Source organism: Acanthisitta chloris, unplaced genomic scaffold (genome assembly GCF_000695815.1).
Source record: "Acanthisitta chloris isolate BGI_N310 unplaced genomic scaffold, ASM69581v1 scaffold13794, whole genome shotgun sequence".
Lineage (NCBI taxonomy): Eukaryota > Metazoa > Chordata > Aves > Passeriformes > Acanthisittidae > Acanthisitta > Acanthisitta chloris.
The window spans coordinates 67,678-78,593 of NW_008669968.1; the positions used below are offsets into that span (position 1 = coordinate 67,678).

At 36.5% G+C, this 10,916-nt stretch overlaps 1 protein-coding gene across 1 annotated transcript in view; it reads left to right on the forward strand.

The window, feature by feature from the left end:
• Positions 1–10,916, forward strand: part of LOC103801116 (gamma-aminobutyric acid type B receptor subunit 2-like) — a gene marked incomplete at its 3' end in the record, with an annotated part of 119,807 nt that overhangs the window by 29,451 nt on the left and 79,440 nt on the right. Inside the window, exon 3 of the mRNA XM_009073521.1 lies at positions 6,296–6,397. Within this exon, the coding sequence (XP_009071769.1) occupies positions 6,296–6,397 (102 nt within the window). The remainder of the gene's footprint in view (positions 1–6,295; positions 6,398–10,916) is intronic.

The following is a 10,916-nucleotide window of genomic DNA, read 5'->3' on the forward strand; positions in this document are numbered from 1 at the left end:
ATTAATAGGAACCTAATATGTTTATACTTTGTCATAGTGCAAATCCTTGGGTTTTTTTCCCAGCTAAACATTTACTTCACTGTAATACACTGGTGTCTTCAAATACCTGACAGAAAGTGATCCACCTCTGGATAACATGAATTAATTTCATCATCTTGTTGCAGAGAAATCACCTTCTAACTCGAACTGTTTGTAAGTCACCTTAAAACCCTCTAATTTAGCATCCCCCTACCACAAGAACCCTACTTTTCTTACTTTAGAGAATTTGGGGGGAAATTAGAGCATTTTTAGGTGACTTTATAGAAGTTTAAATAGGTATGATCTGTGTGATAGTCACACAGATCACATGCAAAATCATATTTACCATTTTGACATTCCAGGCAGAAAGAAGGATAATTAGCATTTTTTACTGGAATATGTAGTTAAAGCTATAACATAAATACAACAAAAATATTGTTAGTAATTGTTAGTAATTGTTAGTAATATTATTATTACTCTAGTCCACACAGAAATAGTCAGGCACTTCTTGTAGGAGTTATATTGATTGCATTAGTTACCAGGTTAGATCCATATACTAACATCTTACTTCAATATAAAATGTTGTATTTTTTATGAAAGTCTGTACTGGCAGTTTACCCAGGTAAAAACTCTTCTTCCCTTCCTCTCACCCTGGAAAACACAAGCATGTTTTTTTTTCTTTTGAATAAAAAAGGAAATCCAGTGCATCTCTGATTTCATTTCTCCTTTACAGAATAAGACATATTTAATCTTTTACTTTTTGTCTAAATAGGACTCTTTCCTAATACCTAAAATAATATTTTACTGTTTCCTCTTGGTTGATCTATGCTTCATCTTTTGTCCCACTGCTTCACTTGAGTTTCTACCACCTGTTTCATTTTTGTAATCCCAAATGATGTGTATATCACTAGAAGTGTATCTCAAATTTCTTCTAAGGACAATGACAACTATCAGTATTTAGTATTACACAACCTTATCCAGATAAAGGATTTGTTGAAAGTAAGTTTCACTCACTGCTTCTAAGCCTCTAAATGTGAGTAATGTGTTCTTTCATTGGAATGAAAATAGGGATAATTATGTTTGCTTGTAGCTCATCGTATATGGTGAGATCTCTGTCTTTACTAAACCCAGAAATTGTAATCTGTCCTATGCAATTACTCACAATTTACATTTTGTCCATGTAATGAGGAACTTTTTTTTCTTACCATTCAAGCATTTGTTTTGAACACATATATTTATATCACTGTACTGAAACTCCTACAGTACAACATTTTACAGTACACAGTATATTTTCCACAGCAGGAAATCTTAGTAAAATATCTGACTGTGTAATCCTTTTGGTCTGACCAGTTCTCATTCATTACGAGTCTCTTATGATCAACATTTGGTAGGATTAGGCTGCCCTGAATGACAAGGATTTAGCTTGCTGTACTTACATGCAGCTTTAGTGAACCCAAAGGTTATCATAAATGTCCGTTAAAAGCAAAGTAGCATGATTAATCTAAAAATTATTACATTTATTTTGCAACTGGCAGAGTTAGGATTAACTGAATGAACCATGCTTTAAATGTTTAATCTGAAACCTAGTTTGAAACATCAATCAGCAGAGATCCCTGAATCCAAACATCACTAGGTTGGCAGTTCGTCAGGAATATCACCTTTCTTTATTGTTTTCCTGGGAAAAAAATAGCAAAAAATTGGCTTGCTAAAAATAAAATATTGGGGTCAAATGGATGCAAAATATTTACCACTGGTGAGCAGGTGCTTGCACTAATTCCGCTGAACTGAGCAATCTCAGTTCACCTAAAACAAAATCAATATGTGTGCAACTTTTGTATACTTTTGAGGTAGAGTATCATTTACATATTGGATGCAGAGAATTGTCATGCAAACTTCATGTAGGAAGTAAAAACCAGCCAAAATTCTGTGTCAGGGCTCTGAGAGCACCAAAAGTCCTTTCTGCCCCTGACCAGCCCCCCAAGGCTGCCCCCCATCCCACAACCCAGGACCCCATTTCAGCTCAACCTGGTGCCATCAGTCCATGCCCCAGCAATGCTGTGGGAGTGCTGGTTTCTCACCCTCTCCACCACAGCCATGTCTGGCATGGACCCTTTTGGCTCGGCCCCATGTCTTAGCTTGTCCTCAGATATGTCAGCAATCACAGGTTGTGTCTGATCCAGGTTATTCTCACCAGAGCTGATCCCATCCCAGACTATTGGATGGACTTCCCACTTTTACCCTGGATGTGCCTTATTACTGTGAACTTGGGTGAAGTAGTCGCCTCATGGTTGAAACTGGCTGTTCTCTCCTGCTCCCCTTGCTGGGGTGCTGGCTGGTGAGGTCCTTGATCTGGGGGATGTGTTACTGCATTTGCATCCCTTTTCCTTAGGGAGCAGCTGGCCTATGCTGCTTCCTAACATCCACTTCCTTTCCTTAAACCTACACCCATCCTTCCTGATACAGACCACAAGAGTGTTGCAACTTGGTCTCCCCTAGATTATTATTTTTTACAGCCCACTTAGTTATTCTCTACTCTTTCAGTTTGCTAGAGATTAAAGAAATTAATTTCTTCCCTGGTAGTGCAAGTTCTTGGCTCCTCAAAACCCTGTATTTCTTCCTTCACAGGTGCAGGGTCAGGGACTTTGTTTGCCTCTCAAACGTCACTGAATTTGATACAACAGCTATGAGGTAGGCAAGTATTGCTGCCATCCACTTCACAGGAAAAAGATACAGCCAAACTTGATAGCAAACCTTAAAGTCTTATATCGGTCATATGAGCTGTATCACAGAGCAGCTCTGGCTGAATGAGGGGGAATACCCCATTCTCTTGTGTCCCATCTTCTCTTGTCCCTCTAGCACAAGGGGACATCCTTTTCTTCCTGCAATTGCATCCCTTACATGATATAAGCCCTTCATGTTTTGGAGCTTCCTCCTGGGTAAACACATTTTTTGCACTCCAGTAATTTTTGAAGTTGACCACATCTAGATTAAATATGTAGTACAGTGAAATAATTATTTCATCTAGCTTTGTAGGCAGAGCAGTGTAAATGTGCTCTTTTTTTTCCCCCTGAGTGAAGGACTAGGGTCTCTGAGCAGTGGTTGTGAAAATTTCCAGGTTTATTGATGATCAGGTCTGGTAGTTCTTGTTTTGGGAAAATGAAATAGAGTCTTTAAAGTGTTTAAAGTTAATATAAACAGGCACAGAGCTACAGTCTTCATTGAATTGTTAACAAGGGACTAAGCCACATGGAATTGTACTGCTTCTGTATTACAAGTCAGTCCAAAATTTACATAGGAACTGTGGATTCCCAATAAAACTTCAGACAGTTTTGTTACAACTTTCTGCAGCAGTTTCCTCCAGTTGAAATTATCCTATTTACACAACAAAGAAGCAGAAGTATAGTAGTTTACAATTCTCCTTACTTGGAGTTGGTGGAACGAAGCAATTGCTGCTGAGCTCTAAAACTGCTCATATCACTGGTGATGTGCTTTCCAGGGCTGCAAGCATCTGCTAAAACAAAACATGCTGCATTTTGTATTCTGAGTTTCACAAATTTCATCAAAAATTGCAACGTATCCAGCAAGAATTGGCAGCTCTAGAACTGGAGGTGAGGTTTTGCAAATTCTGACATTGGACCCAAATCCAATTCAGAAGATTCTGTAGTTAAATTTATTTGAAAAAAGTGAAGAACCTCTGTAGGAAGGAAATGACGAGTTTCCGTTCCATGATATATTTAGAGTATTTATGAAGGAAGAAAAGAATCTGAGGATGGTGAAAAAAAGGTATGAAAATAGGAAGCAAAGACTGGAAAATATAGTAAAAATATCCCCAGACCAGGCACAAGATGACGTGTCAGACTAGTGGTCAGAGCATTGAAAGGGAAAAAACCCATTGTCTTCTAGAAAAACAATGTAAACCTTGAAAATTCTTATAGAGCTCCTAATACCTTGTTGAGCTAATGTGAAAGAATCACCTTTCTTTTGACAAAATCTCCACAACAGATGAATCTGGAAAACATAAAGTATCTGATTGTAGCAGTGAAGGGAAAAGGTTTTCAACTTCTTCAACACCAGATCTAATAAGGCACATCTTTTGGGAGGTTAATCAGTAGTTCAGTGAAAAGTCTAAGAGCTCTGAAAACCACAGAGTACTTGCCTTCTAGTAGGTGGACCAGGAGTGTGTCAAAGAAATTCCTCTCTGGCCGAATATAAAAAAGTGTTGCTCAGAAAAAAACCCAAACACAAGCAATTGAAGAATTCATGAACAAGTTCTGAAAGAAGAGAATCACAGCAAGCCAGTAGACAGTCTGAAGTGTAAATTTTATAAAGTCAGCCTTGTGCCCACCACTGAATCCTATTGATACGTGTTAATCTATTTTAATAATATTGAATGTGTATTTTTTATCATTGCTCTCATGTTAATAATGGTCTAACTTGACTAAACAGTATTCGGTAAATCAGCTGCTTTCTGCTCAGTTTAGCCGAGTAATGCTAATCTAGTCTTTTTTAGATTGAAAGAATGACTGGAATTTGTTCCAGAATAAAATCAAGAAAGTATGAGAAAATCAAACCTGAAACTGAAAAAAGTCTTGTTTTGCAGAAGAAAGGACAGTATGGTGTAGAAGCATACAACAAATTGTATTCCTTTGAAAAAATTTATGCTAGCTAAGGAAAATGTTACTTTTTGTCTGTTGCAAATAATAGCGTTCGTGAACTTTCATACTAGGTAGAAGGATTTTGAACATTAGCTAAACTGTCATCAAGAGAAGTCTGTTTTCTTTTGTTATCACTGATGGTTTGTTTCAGAAAAACAACTTTTCTGTATCATAAGGAGCATTGCTGGAGCTAAAATATCAACAATTCATTTTTCTAATATACTGGCAGAAAAAGGAGTCACTTCTGATCATTTTTTGTCAGTGAACACATTTTCACAGGATGAGCTTAAAAACTGATCATAACATTACAAAAGGTTATAGGATATAACTCAGATCTTTGTGGGCTGACCATTCTGACTTGCTTCTCTAAAATAACATTATTTTTTAAATTACCTATATGTTCAGCTGTTTTAATAATTGTAGAAGACTATAATGGAAAAACATATCTTAGTAATTTCAAAGTATGGTTAAAAGGAATAAGATGATGTAGAGGCCATGAAAGAAGTAATTAAGGTACCAGTGTGGTAATGATTGTCAGGAAATTACCTACAGAGAGGGTCATCGGAAAGTATCTACATATGATACATAGACTTCTAAATTTTCCTGTTTAATATCACATATATTTCTCTTCCATCTTGTATTTTCTGTGTTTGCATTTGAGACACCTGTTTTACACTGTGATTTGCGTCTCCTATTTCTGTTATTACAAACAAATTAAATAGACAATCAGTGCAATGAATGCAATCATAATTTTATTAACTTAAAATTGGTGTGCCACTGTCTTCATTTCAGTCTGTAATCACATTACAGACTAAAATTATTTTTGCATATCTGTTAGGAATAGTAATGTGAAACTGTTTTTGCAGTTGTGTGGCTGGAGAAAAGACATCAGTGATTAAGACAGAAAACCTTGAAGTAGTTATATGGAAAGAAAACTTGAATAGGTAGCCAGATTGCTTTGTATGTTATCAGACTTCTTTGTGCTATTAGACAGAGTTCAAAGAGGACAGTCTTACCGCTATTGTAAGAAACAGATAAAAAAAATCTGTTGGTACAGAGTTGTACGTGTCACCTTTAACCAAACTACACCACTTGCTGCCTCATGATAAGATGCATGGTCTAAGAGAGGGGGAGGACACAGAGGAGTTCATTAAGCTTTGTCAATCCCTAAGTGATATAAACTAAGCTCTGCTGATTCATGCTAGGACCAGCTGACACTGTTTTCAAATGAGTACTGAGCACTGAGAATATGAAAGAGTTTCCTTGATGAGTCTTTTCCCTTTATACAGTCTCAAACATCATTTTGGCTGCACCAAAGGTTTTGGTCTTAACAGCACTGGAAAGACTGGAGAATTGTCCTCCTCATGATGCAAAGTGGGAACCCACTGTGAACTTTTCACCACACATAGGAAGGCTCTTTATATAGTACAGCCGTTGATAGTAGATTATAGTTATAAAGGAATTGTGCCTTGATCAGATTTTAGGCGAAATGGAAAAAAAATGTGGGTGCATATATCATCGTCGAGATCATAGCTTGTCATTACAGTGATAAATATGGTCCATCTGCTTCCTTCTCACTGAGTCTCAGTTCACTAGTTTGCCTTTTTCTCAACTTCTGACAGGTGAGGAATGATCTGACTGGCGTCCTTTATGGTGAAGATGTCGAGATTTCAGATACTGAGAGTTTTTCTAATGATCCCTGCACTGGTGTAAAGAAGCTTAAGGTATGTGCTGCTGTTTGAGGAATAACAAGAAAGTGATGATTGGGTTTTTTTTACTATTTCCTATTTTCCTATTCCATTGCATAATAAGATTAAAAAAAAGGTGTTTTGAGGGCCTAGTCCTGCTTAAGTCAATGAAGGTCCATGCGTATAGCAAATATTTTTAATAGTACCTGATAGAGAGACTAAATAAAGAAAGTTGTTGCTGGCTTAATGTTTTTACCTGGTGCCCCAGTCTTAGTGATATACATGTGAAAACTGTCGAGGTTTGGAAACATCCCTTTTAAGGTAAATTATCATGGAGAAAAAGCATTGAGACTCTTCCCATTAGCTTCATTACAGATTTCAGATTTAATTCTCTGCTTACATCATCTGCATTATTTCATATGAATCATAGGGGAAAAAGAGGAAAAATAAATTTGATACCAGAATAATTTACCATTCTTCTCTTACTACAATGATTTATTAGACTCCTGGCATCTCATAAAATTAAAATTATATTTTAGCATTATCATGCAGTGCAACCAGCAATAAACTAGACATAGGAGGTATGAATCTTAAACTGCCTCTGAACATGACAAAAATGATTGAACAGCTGCAGAAGGATCAAATTGATGCTAGCATAGAATACATATGATATGCAATCAAAGCCATGATCCTGCAAATACTTAAATATGTGTAAAACAGATTGCAAAAACCTTAGTCAACTAAATTCTATTAAAAAGAATTAAAACAAGAATATCAACCTGTGTAAGTCTAAACCATTACTGAAACTAGCTGGAAGAGTTCTGGGGCATGGTAAACTAGTGTGTTTTATTATTCCTGCAGTCTACAGATGTAAGCCTGAATGTTTTTCATTTAAAAATAATGTTTTTTTTAATAGGTAAAGATTATGCTTATAGGAAGTAATTTGTGTCTGCTCCATCTAAGCCAGTTTGCATTTCCTGTCTGAGGTTGAAGAGACTTCAGTATGTTATCAGTAAAGTCCACATTTTTACTAACAATTCCTAAGGAAGAACTATTTTAACCAATGGATCATGCAATAACAAGAAACAAAAAGAGTATAGGCATGTTTATTTGTGTTGAAAGTTAGAAGAAACAATGTGAATCTAGGTTTCCCTTATGTCAACAACACACTGGGGTTTTTTATAAGGAAGGCCAGAAGACTCAGCTAACAATGCATTAGTTATCTCTTGAGTTTTTCTTCAGAACAAAATAGTAAAACAATAAATTAGCAATTATCCAGACAATTGCTTGCTCTTGACAGGAATATAAGGTTAGCTGTTGTTGGGTACACGGTAGGCACAGAACTTAACTATCCAGTTCTATAAATGTTCATTCTTTTCTTCAGGATGTAAACCTTATACAGGTAAACTGGTATCACTTTCCCTGAAATGTCTTTTATTTTCATAAACATGATTTAAATGTAAGTTATGATCATGCAATGCAAAATAGAAAATTCTGGTATGATTTGCAGAAAGAGGTTTTATATTTTTCTCAGCAACCACCTTAGTTTCTACTGCTTTGACTCCAGCCCCTTTGAATCACAGCTGAAAGGTAAATTCAAGCTTAAGGATATCTTTAAAACTAATTTTTGCATTCAGAGAAAGGGACATTGGAGGATATGCATTTGAATACGCTTAAAAATTCTAAGCATGCACTGACAAATTGTATGAGCAATAACACTTCTGCTTCCAACTTTCTTGTGCCTTGCATGGTGGACAAAAAACCCTTTCTATCTGATTTACCAAAGACAATAGGCTTTTCTGAATACTGGTTGAACATGATCTCTCATTCTAAGAGCTGAGTTTCAGTAAGTTTTAAAATTTTGTGCCATGAGCAGGCTTGTATGTGGTGTCAATCTCAGTGAGTGACATACACACTAACAGACATCAGCAAGTTTTGCCAGCATGTATGATGGTGGGAGTTGATGTCCTCTAGTTCACCTTCACCATCTGATTCCACAGCGAAAGTCAGAGGCTCATCTATAGCTCTTCAAGTGGACATCCAGGCAATTAGAGGGCTGAACATGTGAATACCTCTATTGTCAAAGTTACCTAGCTTTGTGTAGATTTATTGATAACCTCTTGACTGTCAGATACATAATAGAGAATAAGACAGAGTATCTGAGCTGTTCAATTTAGGTATTTCATAAAGAGCCTGCCAAGACATTGACTTTTCCTGGCAGATGAGATATTGTAGCAATCCTTCTCTGGAAAGCTGTATAATACAACATCGTGGTGTTATTCATTAGAAACGAGACAGATTAAAATCTGATCACAGAAGGGAAGCTCTACAGGACAAAAAAAAAGTAAAAAATAGCTGCCTATTCCAGCATAATGTGCATCACTCAAAAACGCCGAAAAGGCTAAAGCCTCATGTCTGAGGCTGTTAGAAACGGTAGTGGAGGAGACAAGTTGTTCTTCATCCCTCAGTGGAGCATCTTAGATGTGTTGATCTTCACTGTCTTCAGGGTTTATGCTGCTTGGCTGCTGGCACTACCAAAGACACTATATTTAGTAGACAAATCATATCCTCACCTATATGAAGTAAAGATGGGATCAACAGAGTCATTAATTTTTTTAGGCTGCGCTATAGTCTTAATTTATAACATGTGTTTTAATGCAGTCTGCCACAACTGTGGGTATATGAAATGCAACTGTTCTTCATTTTTATGTTTGAACTTTAGTCCATATGGGAACATATGTATTTCTTATGGAGGGGCAAAGCTTAAATGTTGATATTGCTACTCTAATCTCTGAGAAGAGTAAATATGACAGCTCACCATCTGGCAAATGGTCTAAACATTGGTCTTTTTATATAAGTGCAGTTTTGGGTGTTGCCTTCCCCCTGGGATGTTTTTAATCATCTTGTAGATCACCTGCCTAGTTCCATGAATTAAAAACTCTTCTGTCAAATATGTTTTAGCTCCATGCAAGCAATTTACAACTCTGTGAGAAAGAAAGAGGACTTGACACTTGCTGGGATCCAGTGGGTGACTGCTTTGATCCCTACAAAAGAGTTCCACTGTGTTAGCTTGCATCAGTCCATAAGGGTTGATGTAAAGGAATAATACGTCTTTGCCAGGAAATCATACTGGTTTATAGTCAGTTAAGAGTATTACAGAAGGGGGGAAAATGTTATGCCCAGCAAATGTCTGATGTTTCTCTTTTCATGAGACTATAATGTGGACATATACTTTGACCCACGAGCACTGACATGAGCCCAGCTCTGAAAAACTACAATGCAGACTTTGTTATCCATCTAGATAAAACCTCTACAATGGACGTGAGCTACATCCAGCTGCATGAGTTTGAAGCTTCAATGTCTCTTATGCAGGATGGAGCCAGCAGATCCAAGCCTGGCATCAAATGGATCTAGGCCTATTTGCAATCTTGAATGCAATTCTTCAGGAACAAATTTGGGAAAAATGTGGATGGGGACACAAAAAGTAGAGTTCGAGAGAAAGAGGCTTACTGAGGAGTGTGTCATTGTACAGGGGAAGAATGTTACGTGTGGAAGAGGAAGAGCTATTGTATAGACTTCCTAAATTAGTTCCTTCTACAGGTGTTCTAACACACAATTCTTTGGTGACATGGTTTCATAATAAATTATGTGATAGTCAAGTGGAAACAATGTCTTAATGTGTGGAACCATAAACCACAGGTGCTGCAACTTCAGTCTCAAGGTTGCTGCACAGCCAGTGGGCAGCACTGCTGCATGTGCACTGTGGGATTATTCTCTACACCCTGACTACAGTCTCTGGTGCTCATAAACTCAGGTCACATCGTTTACATCTTCTTGGGTTTGTTTTTTTTAAAATTTGTTTTCAGCATGTTATAAAGTTAATAGGAATGTGTTCAATTTTAAGTTTAATAATTAGGTGCTGTGCCACTTATTTTTTTTCATCAAACGTTGCTGCCCTTTTTCTTTTTTTCAAATACTAAATCTGCATTTTTTTGTTCAGAGTGGTCAAGTGATTTAGAGTTGGAGTTCCAAGAGTGACCGAATTATTCTAAAAATGTAAAAATCAGAAATAGTATTTGAGAGGTGGATTTTTTTCTGCATAATTAATTCCTAAATCTATTTATTGTCCTTACAAAAATTGTAATACTGTTGCTGTAATTTGTGTAATTTGTTTGTTTAGTTTCATGTGACCTTGTTAGATTTGTTTGAAAATAATCTAATCCACTTGAATAAGACCTGCATTACTTTATCAGTCAGTGACTGAATATAAAAAAAGAGAAGCAGGCCTACTGAAAATGCACAGGTTCAGAATGAGCAAAGCATACTACGTTATTTCCAGCTTTAACCATGCTAAGAGTGATACTAATTTCATGCATTTAATTGCAGAAGAATTCTAATATCTTTTTGTCAATTATAATCTTTTCTGCTGCACAGGAAATAAACATTGAAGTTATCTAAACTAAAAATCTTTGATAAATTGATTTAATTAAAATTGAAATGATTTTTTTCCCACTGAAATTCATACTGAATCATACGTTGCATTTTTCCTTGGAGA